Source organism: Mus caroli, chromosome 13 (assembly GCF_900094665.2).
Source record: "Mus caroli chromosome 13, CAROLI_EIJ_v1.1, whole genome shotgun sequence".
In the NCBI taxonomy this organism is placed as follows: Eukaryota; Metazoa; Chordata; class Mammalia; order Rodentia; family Muridae; genus Mus; species Mus caroli.
In genome coordinates this window covers 112,522,310-112,538,161 of record NC_034582.1, presented here as the reverse complement: position 1 = coordinate 112,538,161, position 15,852 = coordinate 112,522,310, and the positions used below count along the sequence as shown (strand labels likewise).

Sequence of the window (15,852 nt, the reverse complement as noted above, 5' to 3'; positions counted from 1 at the left end):
GTAATATGAAATAAAATGTTATTTTATTTATAATGGAGTACATAAGGCATAAAGTACTAAGATTATCATTTAAACTTGTGTAAAAGTGTAATCAACTATCACTGGGCTTGTCTGATTTGAAGGGAAGGCACAGGACTGAATGACCTTAGTCATTGTTTTGTAGCTTTAGGAGACAAAGTCCTCCAACTGAAACTCCTAATATAAAAGATATATCCAAGCCAGGCATGGGTTTGCAAGCTTATTATTCCAACACTCAGAGGCCAGGGTAGGAATAACTGCTAATCCAGTCAAGTCTGGGCTGGTCTACAAGGAGATCATGTCTTTGAGGTAGGGGTGTGTGTGTGTGTTTAATACATCCTCTCACAAATGCACATGGTCCTAGATGAAAATGCTGAGCTTTTGTTCTTGGAGAATACACACCGTTAACATTCAGGCATCTCTGTGTTCTGTGCAACCCGTTCTTTTCTCTAGTCATGCCATGGGCCAGAGCTTTTACCAGGTGCTCTCTGAAAACTAACCCGGTACCCACTGGGACAAGGCAGGGGGTGGGGGTGGGGAGTGGACAGAACCATCCTGAAGCCAGCAGGGATAAGCTGTGTGAATAGCACTCTTTTTTTTATTTTTTTGGTTTTGGTTTTGGTTTTTCGAGACAGGGTTTCTCTGTATAGCCCTGGCTATCCTGGAACTCACTCTGTAGACCAGGCTGGCCTCGAACTCAGAAATCCTCCTGCCTCTGCATCCCAAGTACTGGGATTAAAGGTAAGTGCCACCATTGCCCGGTGTGAATAGCATTCCTAAGGAGCCCAAGAGCAGCCTGGGAGGATGGATCAGTGATGAGAGAAGCCCTAGCGAAGGGACCATGTGAAGAGGATGGGGAAGATGCACAGGCCATCAAGATGGAACCCAACCTTCAAATGCAATGGTGAGCCAATACATTTCTTTTGTTGGTAGAACCAAGAATGGAGTGTTAGCATGGAAAAGGTGGCTGCTGGTTGTTGGTGTCCTAGAGGTCATGCCACAACGTTCATGTAAAGAGGGGACTTTTATGAGGGTGAGGGTAGCAACTAAGATAAACCACCCTAAAACTCTAGTTATTATTTGCAGAAATACAACAGTCTATGTAAATTTTCATTCTAGCAAAAGAAAGATGAGCCCCAAACTGCCAGGGTGACATTCTTAAGGTCTCTCTTTTTGTTGTTTTGAGACAAGGTCTCTCTATGTAGTCCTGGCTGTACCAGGGCTTGCTATGTAGACCAAAATCTTCTATTTTAATGATGTTCTTATGCTTAATGTGAAGAGAGAGAGAGAGAGAGAGAGAGAGAGAGAGAGAGAGAGAGAGAGAGAGAGAGAGAGAATACATAGGGTTTTACAACTTAGAAAGATTCACACAATATTTACACCAGATTTCCCCCTTAACACAGGATATTCTTTTTGGTTTCTCTGCATAGCCCTGGTTGTTCCGGAACTTGCTCTGTAGTTCAAGTTGGCCTCAGACTTGGAGATCCACCTGCCTCTGCCTCCTGGGTACTGGGACTAAAGGTGGGTGACACCATAACCCTGCTAAACCATCTGTTTAAAAGTAAATCTAATTAAATTTATTCTTTATGTACTTACTATCATACCAACCAAATTGAATGATAATAGGTTATAAGATCTAACAGGCTGAATAAAATCACAGACTGTAACCTATTTAACAATAAGAAAAAAACTCTCCAATGATCCCAAACTTTTCCAACAATCTACAGAACTCTGTAAAGCCAGAGGCCTGGTCTGGCTGTGACATCATGTTCTGAGTTATCAACTTTCCCCGGAGAACAAGGCACACAACTACTAGCCTTACAAATTCTAAGTTAAAAAAAGAATCCTAAGAAAATGGGTATCATATATGCCACAAAGGAAGGCAGGAGCTCTGGGAGAAGATATTAATATAACACTCATATGGAACTTCACACGGAACATTTCCAGCAATGCTCTTCCTTCTGTAGGAAAGGTCAGTTGTGTGAACCGTCTGATCTGAAAGAACAAAAGAAACAGCAAAGTCCAGCAAAAACGACTTTATTTTGAAAAGTCTTTTATTTCTCAGTACAGAGATTATTTAAAAAATTAATTTCATACATCTTCTAGGCTAGTATGTAACAGTCTCCGTTCACACTGGCACAGATTTAGTGGCTGTCAGCAGTCTGCATCTGAAACGACGCCCTTGCTCATTACTGTTTTTGTGTTTTAAGTTCAGTGATGATCCAGTTATTGCTTTGTTAATGCTCTTTGTCAACGAATATTTTTAAACATCCAGTCATGTTTTCCAAATCAGTGAAAAGTATGAGATTCTTGGCCAAAGACGTTAACCATCCCCCATGAATTTCGGTGAATGTAATTACAGATAATGTGATAATAATCACTTCCTAAATTGGTTTCTGAAAATATAACTTAGATTTAATGCTATTATTTTAGATATCGTCAATAACTACTATCCACAAAACATTTTAATGTCATTACTTCAGTCAGGACCAACATATATGAAATAATTGTTAGCCCTTGACTTATGTCTTATCATAAACTTATTTATTTTGCCCTCTTCATTTGTCTTAGTGGCTCAGAAAAATATAAATCCAAATAAATTAGTGATCCAGAACTTTGAGCTTTTTGATCAGGTTTGGACTGGTTGTCAAGACAGATGTCTAGACAATGCATTACATGTTAATGAGACAAAACGGGTAATGTCAGACAAAGCAGCGACAACACTGGACCCAGCATGAAATGAGGGCAAATCAAGTACTGCTACACGTAAAGAGAAGCGTAGGCTCTGAGTATGCTCCGGGACAAGAGGGGCACGCAAGTACTGAGCATGCTCGCAGACAAGAGGGCACACAAACTGTAAAAACTAAATAAAGTGCCTATGTTTTATAAATTTCACTTGAATATTGGATCATCTGAGCTAGTTCCTTCTCTTAGAGCCATATATATGGTCATCTCAGACATCAATACGCATTCCGTATTTTGAAGACATCGTTTGTCTGGTCCCTGTTAAATACATCAGGAATGAGCACAGGTGTGGCAGAGACAATGTGCTTATTACATAAAACGAGAAGGGCAAAGGAGGAGTTTTTCCAAATGGGCATATCCACAGGCCGTGACGGATTCCATCGCGGATATGGTGTGAGGTCCAGGAAAGGAATATCATCCACGGGAGAAAACGCCACGAGTCTCTGAGCTTGAACAAGTGCACGGCGAGCTTCACACTCAGGACCGTGATGGGTATCACAGTGGAGCAGTGAAGGAAAGGTCTTCTCGGAAGAGTCAAAGCGGCCTGAGGGGAGAAGGAGCTGCTAGTATCATTTCCTCCTTTGTCAAATCTCACAGCTGCCTCTCAGTATTTTAACATACTCAGCAACAACCGCAATGCAAACAAAACAACACCGCAGACCCGCCTAACACATGGTTTCCAAGTCAATGGCTTCTCTTTCCACTCTCTATGGTATTCTAAAGTAAAAGTGAGTTGTTGCTTTTTTGTTTTTTGTTTTTGTTTTTCAAGACAGGGTTTCTCTGTGTAGTCCTGGCTGTACTGGAACTCACTCTGTAGACCAGGCTGACCTCGAACTCAGAAATCCACCTGCCTCTGCCTCCCGAGTTTTTTTAACTTAAAAAATTTATATCCTAAGCATGTGATTTATGTAATTAAGGTTTAAATAATATTCAAAATGAAAAACATTTCTATTTATTTATGTGTATGTATCTTTACTTCCTGAGCTATCTTACCAGCCCAACTCAAAGTTGTTTTTCCCCTGAGATTTAACTTTTTCCCTTTATGTGTGTATGTGTGTATAAGTATTGTTGACCTGGAGCCAGAAAAGGACATTGGGTCCCCTGGAACTGGAGTTATAGGCAGTTGCGAGCTGCCACCTGTGTGTTGGAAACTGAACCAGGTCCTCTGCTCTTAATCATAGAGCCATCCTTCCAGTCCTATTTTAAAGTTTCTAATTGATAAATGATATGTGTACATGTCTACGGAGGTCAATGTGACATTTCCTACATGTATATAAAGTGTGATGGTTGTATTAGAGTAAGTGGTATATCCTTCACCTCAACAATTAACATGTGTGTGTGTGTGTGTGTGTGTGTGTTGAAAATACAACTCCTACTCTCTGGCTACTCTGAAGCAGACATCGTCTACTACAGTGCTATAGACATTAGGAGTTCTTCCTTCTGTCCAGCCTCAACCCTGTGTCTGTGACTCATCCTCACTCCATCACTTCCTAGTCTATAATTTGTGCTTTTTAAGAACTTCTTGAAACATCTAAGAGTATATACACACAGCAAATAAAACATTCCTTCATTAATGCAGGACAAAGGGAGAACTTATAACTTTTATTATAGCCATGAAGACATTCAGAATTTCCTACGAACATTTGAAAGATTCTCTTGCTATTTAAGTTATTGTTCCCTATGCTGAAGCTGAGGGAGTAGAATATTCACTTTCCCTTAAAGGGGGAAAAGCAAAAACTTATCTTGAATCAGCAGTTATTCCTCCTTCCTGACTGAGCTTCCGGGTCAATGACTGACTCTGACACATACTTTGATTCTGACAAAACGAAGAAGTGACACTTTATCCACCAGTCGGCAGATAGTTACTGAACACCTACTAGGTGGACCAGGACAGTGGCTAACAAGGCAAAATCCTTGCTTTTAGCCTACACTCCTTTTCTGAAATGTGTGTAAATCATAGCATATAAAAGGCAGGAAAATCTTTTGATATTTAGAACATATAATATTTAGAAAATGTTAACTGAGATACCATTTTAAGTTTAGTTTAACTTTGCAAGACTTGTCATTACAAAGCTAAACACTTGAAGGCCCTGATATGATTTTTGATTTTTCCACCAGAGACTACTGTAGCCAGTCTGTTGAAATGAATATTTTTGGCCTTAAGTAAGACTGGAGAAGTTAAACCAACTTAAGTCATTCCCCAGGAATGAGAATAATTATAAAACTATTCATCAATGGCATGCACAGGAGATGCACAGTAAGACATAAAGGGTAAGAGGAGAGTGTAAGTGTGGTTATGAAGACAGAACACTGACCCGGGAAGACTAGGAGCAACAACCGTTCACTTTCAGCAGCTGCTCCATGGGCCAGCACTGGACCTCTCAGCACAATTAATAGTTCTTACTTATGTCTATATGGGTCTTTGTGACAGCAAATTTTTATTAGCGATGTGTCTCTGTGCATCTTTAGGGAAGTGTAGACACCCAAAAAAAGTTGAATGAATTAGCATTCCTATTTTAAAGGAAGACATTCTCTCTAGCTTATGATGGCTATAAAGATCAGCAGGGCAGTACCAAAGACATTAAAGCCAGAAAAGTTGACTACACTGACGTCTTACCTGTAAAGATAGGGATCTAGCTTGAAAAAAATGGTCGACATCGATAACAGACGCTAAAAATCCCGCTAAAAGGACTTCTCCAAAGTCAGACTTCTTCCTGATTCCAGTGACTACTGCCCACGACCACATGCCGATCACTCCGTGTACTATGTTATCTGAGAGGGCGCGAAGCCAGTCATTGTGCTGAATTATGGGAAACCGAAGAAGTCTGTCGGCTACTAAGCAGAAGATCCCCAGACCGATGCTGGAAATGAGGGATTCTGTGCTACAGCACGGTGGTAAAGCAGGAGTCTTTTCAACTTTGGATGCCATCGTAAGCTGTGTCAGTATGGTAAAAGCCATCAGGAACCAACAGGCAATCCTTGTTCTCATTCCTTGCATCCTAAAATAGAAACCAAAGAAAAATATGGACGCCAGGATCACAATATAATATGTAAACAACCAATATCAGCAGAGAAAAATAGTGTCCCTTACATGGCGTACAATATACTGTCTGGACAAAATTAAAAAGTCAGTTTTATAGGAGAAACAGTTTATGCAGTACCAAGGAGAATTTCAGAAAGCTCATGGAATGTTATTTATTCTGGCTAGGCAGTTAAAGAACTCCTTCAGGATGTATATGATTGGACCGTGGACATCCGTTGTATCTGTGCACTGGCTTAGCCATAACCACCACTGGAAGTGGCGAGAGTCATGACCCCAGCACAGTTACTTGACACAGTTCCAGCAAAGCTAAGAGGATTGCTGCCACTGCTGTCCTCTCTCTCACTTTTGATTTTTGGTCTCTGCGTGTTGGGTGATTGTGAACTTCTGCATTATGATACATTTTATGTTTTCTCCTGAGGAAAAAAAATTATATCCGAGTCTTTTTAGGAAAATTCTTACGTTATCTTTATCTGGCCGCTATTTGGAAGGCTTTCTTATGCCCTGGAGATCATTAAGCACAGATACGCACATAGCTAGATGAGGCCCTTACTCCAGGAACCTTTCTTGGACTATCTGTCCAGTGTATATGGTGCAGGGTAAACAAACCCTGACTGGCCAGGGGAATAGGTTGCATATTCAAGGCCTCTTATTATAGGCTTAGGGAACTCTGAAAACATAGTTTAAAGATAGGGGGTTGTCTTAGTTAGGGCTTTACTGCTGTGAACAGACACCATGACCAAGGCAAGTCTTATAAAAAACAACATTTAATTGGGGCTGGCTTACAGGTTCAGAGGTTCAGTCCATTATCATCAAGGTGGGAGCATGGCAGTATCCAGGCAGGCATGGCGCAGGAGGAGCTGAGAGTTCTATGTCTTCATCCAAAGGCTGCTAGTGGAAGACTGACCTCCAGGCAACTAGGGTGAGGATCTTATACCCACACCCACAGTGACACACCCATTCCAACCAGGTCACACCTATTCCAACAAGGCCACACCTTCAGATGGTGCCACTCCCTGGTCTAAGGATATACAAACCATCACGGGGTCCTACAGGTTATATCTCTGAAGGAATCAAACTCAGTAAGATAGATTGACTAAAATAAACTTCTCATACTTTATAGCATAGATAATGAAACATACAGTAAAAGAAGTTAGGTATATAGTGTTTGCTATTTATAAAAAGACCCGTTCAGATATTTTCTGTTTGTCTGGAGTGGTTAAAACACTGCTAGCCTAAAAGCAGGCTGTCGTATAATAAATGTATTTGGTTTGGAGGATATATTCTTTAGATTCTTTAAATTGTAGTAACAGGGCTAATAATAGTAATAATAATAATAATAATAAGGTTCTGTTTGTATTTTCTAATTGTAACTGAACTTGTAACCCTGGACATGTAATGAAAAAGATCAAATGCATAATCTGTTCCATTTGAGTAACCATTAGTCAGTCTGTCTTTGAAACTTGTATAAAGAAGCACATGGCTGCTCGTCAGTCAGAGCAGCAGAAATGTCTTGATTTCTAATAAGTCAGAGCCACAGAAGAGGCCCGATTGCTAGCTAGTCAGAGCTGCGAAATCCCCCTGACCATTGACTGACTCCCTCTCTCCCCTCAACTTCTCCTTATCTCTTCTCCAAGCCGCCCTGTCAGCAAAGACCCTAAGACCCTAGGCTGAGGAAGCGCCCTCCCTCCAAGAAGGGGCAGTGCACCCAACAACTGCTTCCGTATTTTTGAAAAACAAATATCTCCTTTTAAGTCTGGAGAGATGTCTCCGTGGCTAAAGCACCTTTGCTGCTCTTTCAGAGGACCTGAAACACCTATAACGGGATGCTCACAACTGCCTATGATTCCTGGTCTAGGGGATCTGATACTTTCTTCTGGATATGTATGTGCACACACATGGTGCATATGCATATACAAATAAATACCTAAGTCTTAAAAAAAAATGTCTCTTCTTTTTGGGAAAAGTGCTTGCCCCAATACCTAAACTCTAGTGCCTGCCTCCCTAGCAGCAGTGTCTACTGTAGTGATAAGGGTCACCCAAGCTAAGCCTGCCAGACTCCTTTTCCCAAGTAAACCTGATGTGGACTGGTCCACCTTCCCTTGGAGGCCACAGGCTTCAAGACACAAAAGAGCTGGGGACAAGAAAGCCCGAGAGAAGTCCTTAATCTCAGCATTCTACAGGGACGGGTCTGCACGGTGTTCTGGGTCTACATAGAGAGACCCTGTCTTTAAAAATATCTCAAGAAAATACAAAGACAAAAAGCTAATAACAAAGACTTTAGTGTCCAAGGTTTTCAAGCATGGCCTAGTTTCTATAGATCACACTTCACTTCTAAGAGCTACTCTTCTAGCTCCCCAACAAACAATCCATTTTCTATTGCCCAGAACAACAAGCTCCAAACCTTAAGCTTATGTGAAAAGGGAAGGAGTCTGGAGAGATGGCCAGCAGTTAAGACACAGTCTGCTCTTCCAGAGGATCTGACTTCAAGGCCCAGCAACCACATGGTGGCTCACAGCCATCTGTAATGGGATCCCGTGCCCTCTTCTGGCTGGCAAGTATACACACAAATAGAGCACTCATATACATAAAATAAGTAAATATTTTTTTAATAGGCAAGCATAATTCTGAGCTGAGTTCTAATCTGCCACAGCCTACTGAAATAAATAATTGGTCCAATTGTCAAACGCTTCAGTGCTGTGCCACATCTGAGTTTTAACATTTTTATTGTATTTTTGGATATTTGCTTGCATCTTGTAGTGCTTGTAGAGGTCAGAAGAGAGGATGGGACCGGAGTCACAGTCTTGTGAGCTGCCATATGGGTGCTTGGAACTAAACCCGGGTCCCTGCAAGAGCAGCCAGTCCCTTGAATGGACAAACAGACCACAGTTCTTCACGCTGATCTCTACTTTTCTGTATGTTTGACACTTTCACTTAGAAACGTTTTAAAACAGAATATAATGGCTCTTCAGCAGTTCAGTGGTTGTTTGGATGGTGTGTGTATGTGTGGGGCATTTGGGAGTACAAAGTGCTGGATTTAGGTCTATTGTCCCAGCACTCAGGGAAAAATCACGAGCTCCGCGATATTCCTAGATCAACATTCCCAGATCAACAGGAAGAGCATAAAGAGACCATGTCTCAAAAAGCAAACAATCAAGCAACATTATCACAACAAACAAAAACACCCCCTGACCCAAACTGCCTTTATTAGGCTTTACAAACCAGTCCTCAAACTATAGTTGCTGTGTAAGTTAACACATTTAAGTTGGGTGCCAAAATATCAAAAGCAGATGTCAGATCTAATGCTGGTAATTAATAAAAGGAATAAACACAAACCTTTTTTCACTTCACCATAACTCTAAGGCCATCAGATCTCTCTCCGCATGTAATATAGCGCTTGTGACTACTACAAATAAAATATACAATTAAGCGTTTCAACATGTTTCTGTTCTAAGCAAATTCCTCAATTCATGCTTTTCTGAGGTCCGTGTGATCTAGTAAGTTTTAGATTTAAAAAAAAAAAAAGATTTCTAAAATGTAGACTGTCAAACTGGACAGGGGGCCTTAGTACTTAGCTAACTCTTAGGGCTCTTCTGCTCACAACCACCCCACCCACCAGCTCCCCGCCTTCGGGTTGGAAAAAACGCAGAGCCATGAAGAGCAGCGTCTACGGGGTCCGGAGGGCGAGAGAGGGAGGACAGGGTAGGTAGGGAGGTGTGAGGCTCTGAGAGGCTCCGAGTCAACCCTGAGCCTTTCTCCTCCTGAACCCGCAGCCCTGACCCGGGACTTGATTTTCCGCCTTGCCCAGCTCCGGCCTCCCTCTGGACACACGGCGGTCCATCCGTCCCTCCCCGCCAGGCAAGCCGCAGCTCAGCTCTACCCAGCGCGCTTCGCGGTAGGCGGGCAAGCCAACAGCGCCCCGCCCCTCGGCCGCACCATAGAGAGGCGCGCGCCGGCCGGCCAGAGCGGCCGAGTCCTCCGGGCCCCCGCGGACGCCGGGATGCGGGTTGCTCGCGGAGCAGCGCTGGTCGCTCACTGGATGAGCCTGAGTCGGTGGGTGCTCACAGGATGAGCCGGTGGCTGCCGTGAGTTCTACACGCCCTCAAAGCCAGACGGAAAAGTGGAAAACGTCCCGTCGGTTTCTTTGCTTATAGAATCACCCACCTCACCACGATGCACACCTGTGATGGCAGGCAGCCAGGATGGAGAAGTCCCCTCACCGGTTGCAGGGCACACCGTGGGTCTGGGGCTCGATGGCTCAGAAGTTCCTAACTTCTTTCAGTGGATGCCACAGGTCTGGGGATGCCACAGGGCAGACGACGCAGGATCGCGCGACTTGTCAGACCAGACACACCTCAGTGCTTCACCGCCCCCTTGGGGATTTCCTCATATCTTTGCTACCACGCCGGCGGGGGCGACACGGGCGTTGGGAGGCGGCTGGTCTTAGGACATCAAGGGCATAGCAAGAAGGCTCAGCGGTTAAGAACACTGACTGCTCTTCATACAATGCATCCTGAATCCTTCTGTTGGGCTAGGCTACAGAATAGCTTCAGATGAACTATTCCAGCAGAGGAGCTCCTTTACTGAAGGGTACTGACCAAGTGGAAATATGCTGGACACATAGTGATATATTTCAACTAGGAGAGGCTAACTTTAATGAGGTAGTTGGGACGATCATAGATGGAATGGCCCAAGTTCAAGGCTGGATCATGACAAGAACTGTTGTGGACCAACCGTCAAGGGGAGAAAGACTCTTCAGGGGGTTTTAAACACCCCCTACCCTCCTGAGACCCGGCTTTCCTGCTTCCTGAGTTCCTGCTCTGGTTTTGGGGGGTCTTTTTCCTCTGAGCCTCTGCCTCATGTGTTTCCTCACCCCCAGTAAACACTTTTCTCCAACTGCTGGGTCTGTCTGTGGCATGAGATTGCTCTGCTGCCCTTTGTGGGCTTCAGAGTTCCTGCGTTTGAACAGAGAAAAACAAACCGGATCTGGACACCTAGCCTGTATCATTTAGGTTGCAACAGGATTGCTTTGGTCACTTTTCTTTTTTGATATACAGCTTTGCTTTTTATAGTTTGGTAGGGGAGGTCTGGTTAGCCTGCTCAAGGTTGGTGGAAGGGCATAGCTATGCTTCCTCTACTGGAGAGATTAAATAGCAAATGGCCCAAGGTACAATCCTGCACATTAATAAAGAAAATTAGGAATTAACAAACTCCATGAGAAAAACAGCAAAACCATATAACTTTCTATGTATACTTGTGATGTAAGAAATGAAATAGTTCAAAATTTCAAAACTGTTCTTTATTTTAAAAATGTATACACACACAAACACTAAAATTTACAAGATGAGCAAAATACAATCAAAGTGAAGTCAGTTCTGCACAATCATTCTGCAGAAGTAACATCTGCAATTTCTTGGGTCTGTAGCAATTCCATACTAGTAATTTGAAACGTCCTTCAGGTTTTGTAATACTTTCATTTTTCACTTTCTAGAGAATGACAGAAGATGGTCAATATCCTGAAGGATTTCAGAAGTTCTTTTTAATGCTACTGATACCCTCTCTTCATTAGTTGCTTCTAGCAAGGTTTCTGAAGATCCTGATTTACAGTAACCAGAACACTGCTCATTCTTGCTAGAAGTTAGGTTGAGGACACCACTGTTTTCCAACAGCCCTAAATGACTTAGTTAAGGTGATTTCCCTCACAGTTTTTCATTACATGGTTTGATTTTCAGAAAGCTTGGCTTTGGTGTGAAAATAATATTTCTCAGTTGCAAGGAATATCTACTGAATTCTTGACAGCACTGGGACTTTGGAGTTTATGGAGTCTACCCCTTATGGATGAGGACATCCGTCATAGTGCAGGAAAAGTGAGAAATGATGTGTGTCTGGATGGCAGTTTAATAGGAAAGGAAAGAAAACCTCAGTAATATTTCTTAACCTACATTTGTTAAGAAAATAAAAAGGGAAAGGGTAGGATGATAGAGTTATAAACAATGAATGATGCATTTTTAAATTAACAAATATCTACGATAAAAGAAAATTTGACTTCTCTTACAGAACTAATTTATTATTTGAGTAAGGTTATATATAATATATAACTATTTTTTCTCAATTGAAACAGACCTTCCTGGCGGGAAAGAGGGAGTTCACAGGACTCTGAAGTAGGTAAAACACACACTGCCCAGGAAGCATATGAATCTTACAAGGCTCAGGAAGCTCCTAAAAGTTACAACATTGTCAAGGTCCCTTGCCAAGGCCCTATAACCACTAACTGTTGCTGTGGAGAGGTTACTTTGAGTAGGTGAACTACTTGTAGGTTGTTCAGGGAACTCCTGAGATGCAGTTTTATGGGTTGTCAGACAACCTCAGCTTTTAGGGGATAGCTGCCTTTGAGTCATTATGCTTCTGTAAAGATCCCTGCAACCAGACTCCTCTAAGTAACCCTAGGAAACTCCTCAGTTCACTGTGCTGGATGTGGGCAGAATTGTCTCTTTGGTCTATTGTTGGTCCTATATAGGGTGAAAAAAATGAAGGATCAAATTTCCCCAGGAAATGTCACACAACAGTAAGATTACAGAAAATAAAAATGACAAAATAAATTGAGATGGAAGGGTTCATAATAAAGTTACAGATATATTTTCAACAGCTATAATTTAAATTATAATTATATATTAGAGAAAATGTCTCCAAAAGAGACTTTAACCCTAGCTCACCATTCTTTACCCAATTCAAACATAAAAGTATAAGTGTTAACATAACAAGAAAATATCTTAGATATCATCTGACTTAACAACTCAGCAACATGTATGGATAGACTCATAGTCATAAAACAGTCATTACTCAGCCCTGGCTGAAATGGGACTATTTCTGAAGGATGATATATTTTCGTAAAAGGATACAGTTAAATTTCTGTATTTTCTCAAGCTCAGAAGCAACAGACCTATGGAGGATAAAGGATGACAAAGGAATATGAGCTCTTACCACACATGACAGGAAGGCAGGAGGTCAAGAAGCACGAGGATAATAACAAGCAGAGCCCCTAACATGAATGTCCTAGCTTGTCGTCCCCGAGTCAGAACATTATACAAATACCACAGCTTGACTACCTCTGAAAAATTAATGAGGGCATTGTCTAAAAAACCCTTTTATTTAAGTTACTAAGAAGTTGAATCAATAAGCTAATGATGGTAAGGTAAAATAAAAAATGCTGAAATACAATTTAGAGAACTATTTCCTGTGTGATCTCTTTTCTTCCTTCAAAGCACATTCAATGTGAGCTCTGGGATGAGACAGAGGATGGGGGAGATGTCTGGGGAGTGAAGCTGTCTCTCATAGCCAGCCGTCACCCAGTTGTGTCACCAACTGCACTGTCACTTTTGTCTGAGACAGGGTCTTACTGTGGCTGACCTGGAACTCATAAAGACCAGGTTGGCTTCAAACTCATGGAGACCTGCCTGCCTGCCTCTGCCTTCCAAGTGCTGGGCCTAAGGCATTTGCCACTATGCTGGGCTTCATTACTTAATATGTCAGCAGTTACCTCTTTCAGTTTTTATGTAAACAAGATAGCAGTAACAAAAACCCCATTCATCCTCTGAGTTAGTGATCAGTTCTATAATCATATGCAATTTCCCTTCTTCCTAACTGCGTTGAGGAACTTCCCTGCTGTGAAACAGACTGAAGGATGGGGGATCTGCAAGGTGGAGGTGTAAAGGCAGGCACACTAAAATCACATCTACTGTTTCATTTGATTTAATCTAACAAGTATTCACTCGGGCATAGGATATAACTCAGGTTTAATATGCGTGTGTCTCTGGCTGTACATTATCCTGTTACGTACGCTGGGATACCTTACAACTTACTCTTTAAAAGCTCATGAATTAGGCTTGTGCTATAGCTCGGCAGTGAAGTATTTCCCTAAGATTCATAACACCCTGGATCTGATCCCAGAAGGAGCTTTCCAAAGCAGGTTCCTGGGACTGCAAATTCCTGGATAAGAACACAGACAGTGGGCTGGTGCGATGGCTCTGCAGTTAAGAGCATCAACTGCTCTTCTAGAGGTCCTGAGTTCAATTCCCAGCAACCACATGATGGCTCACAACCATCTATACAGCTACAGTGTACTCATATACATAAAAAAAATAAATCTTAAAAAAAAAAAGAACAGACAGCTCTTGTGGAGGATCTTCTTTCACTCCTAGCACCCATGTTAGCAGCTCACAACTGCCTGCATTCCCTCTCTGGGAGATTTTATGTCTCTGGCTTTCTCAGGCTGACCTGCACTTGTGCATATATACAGATAGGCACACAAATATACACATAATTAAAAATAAAAATAAATCTTAAAAAAAAATATGTTCTTCAATTGCTCTTGGTATCCTTTTCCAGTCTGCTAAGATTTTACTCAGTGGTAATAGTTGGTAATGACCTTCCAATTATTTTTCCACTTATGAACTTGTGTTTTCATCCCATGTGAACTTCTTTATTTATTATAAAATCAGTCTTAATCCATCAAAACTTATATTCTAGCAGATACTATCTGCTCTTGAAAAACTATCTTCTCACTGTCTCCAGAGGCCAAAAACTCTTTTTTAAATGAAAATCTATTTCATGTGTATGTGTATTTTGCCTGCATATGTGTGGAGAGAAGAAGAAGACATAAGGTCCTAGGAACTGGAGTTACGGAGGGTTGTGAACTGCCATACGTGTGCTAGGAATGAAACTGTGTCATTCAAGAACAGCCAGTGCTCTCAGCTGCTGACTTCTCTCCAGGCCTGAATGATGCTTTCTGTCTCTGCTCAAGTTACTCCTGAAGTCTGACACCCCTTAAACATTTGTGTGGAGCCCAGGCCTAGTCTCCTGAGAGATTAAAATACTTGCTTAATTTGCTAATTAATTTCAGACTTAATATGACAGAAATTATTTGAAATCAATTTTTTAAAAATGTATGTTACATAGTATTAAATTTTCTTTAATAATACTAAAATTTCCACAAAATTTTTAATTTACCACAGATAAAGAATCACTCATTTTGATATAAAATTTTCAACGCAGTGTTTTCTGTACATCAGATAAAAACAAGTATTTTTTAAAGAAGCAAGTTATTTTCAGGGCTGGAGAGATGGCTCAATGGTTAAGAGCACTGACTGCTCTTCCAAAGGTTCTGAGTTCAAATCTTAGCAACCACATGGTAACTCACAGCCACCTGTAATGAAATCAGATGCCCTCTTCTGGTGTGTCTGAAAACAACTATAGTGTACTTTTAATAAATAAATAAATCTTTTTTTTTTAAAGTTATTTTCAAGCTTATATTACTACAAAACATTTTATGAGTTGAATATGTTTAAAACCAAAAGGCTTTTTGGGTAAAAAAAAAAAAAAAAAAAAAAAAAAAAAAGCTTCAGGGTTTCCCGTTTGCTACTTGCTTTTACATTTATTCATTGTGTGTGTGTGTGTGAGTGTGTGTGCCTGCCTGCCTGCCTGCATTGTATGCAGGCAGAGGACAACTCAGATTTTACACCGGGCTCTGAGGACTGAACTTAGGTCATCATCCTAAGCAGTAAACCTTTACCCACTGAACCGTATTACCAGCCCTTGTGTCTTGGTCACTGTTCTATTGCAGTGACGAGATACCATGACCAAGGCAAATCTTATGAAACAAAGCGTTTAATTGGGGGCTTCTTTATAGTTTCAGAGGCTTAGTCTATTGTCATTGCAGCAGGGAACATGGCAGCACACAGGGTCATGACACTGGAGCAGTAGCTGGAGCATAAACACCAATGTCTATGCCCTAGTGACACATTTCCTCCAACAAGGCCACACCTCTTAATCCTTCTGATCTTTTCAAATAATGCTACTTCCTTATATATGAGCCTATGTGGGTCATTCTTGTTCAAACCACCATATTAATTTTTAAGTACTGGCTCTTATTCACAGGGTAAGTTCTGTGAATTGAATTTCTGATCCTGACATGTGTTGGAATTACAGGGTGTGTCACCACACCTGGCTTTAAGTTTTTTTTAATGAATTTTTCTCCACCTTGTATGCTGGGG

The 15,852-nt window shown here is 41.5% G+C and overlaps 2 protein-coding genes across 8 annotated transcripts in view; both read right to left on the bottom strand.

Moving 5' to 3' along the window:
* Positions 1 to 2,054: 2,054 nt before the first annotated feature.
* Tmem267 (transmembrane protein 267) lies at positions 2,055 to 10,423 on the bottom strand. Of its 7 annotated transcripts, none has more exons than XM_029468448.1 (4): positions 9,985 to 10,423; positions 9,140 to 9,209; positions 5,381 to 5,762; positions 2,055 to 3,307 (listed from the first exon to the last, which is right to left on the bottom strand). In XM_029468448.1, the coding sequence occupies exons 3-4, from the start codon at positions 5,759 to 5,761 to the stop codon at positions 2,972 to 2,974; spliced, it is 717 nt and encodes a 238-aa protein (XP_029324308.1). In that variant the 5' UTR covers position 5,762; positions 9,140 to 9,209; positions 9,985 to 10,423; the 3' UTR covers positions 2,055 to 2,971. The 7 variants fall into 7 exon arrangements, with proteins under 7 accessions (XP_029324308.1, XP_021036684.1, XP_021036683.1 ...); XM_021181025.2 differs by lacking the exon at positions 9,985 to 10,423 and adding an exon at positions 9,684 to 9,712; XM_021181024.2 differs by lacking the exon at positions 9,985 to 10,423 and adding an exon at positions 9,420 to 9,677.
* A 665-nt stretch (positions 10,424 to 11,088) lies between these two features.
* Positions 11,089 to 15,852, bottom strand: part of C13H5orf34 (chromosome 13 C5orf34 homolog) — a 23,544-nt gene continuing 18,780 nt past the window's right edge. The window contains exons 11-12 of the mRNA XM_021179954.2: positions 12,703 to 12,743; positions 11,089 to 11,474 (exon numbers count right to left, since the gene is read on the bottom strand). Of these exons, the coding sequence (XP_021035613.1) occupies positions 11,284 to 11,474; positions 12,703 to 12,743 (232 nt within the window). The 3' untranslated portion in view covers positions 11,089 to 11,283. The remainder of the gene's footprint in view (positions 11,475 to 12,702; positions 12,744 to 15,852) is intronic.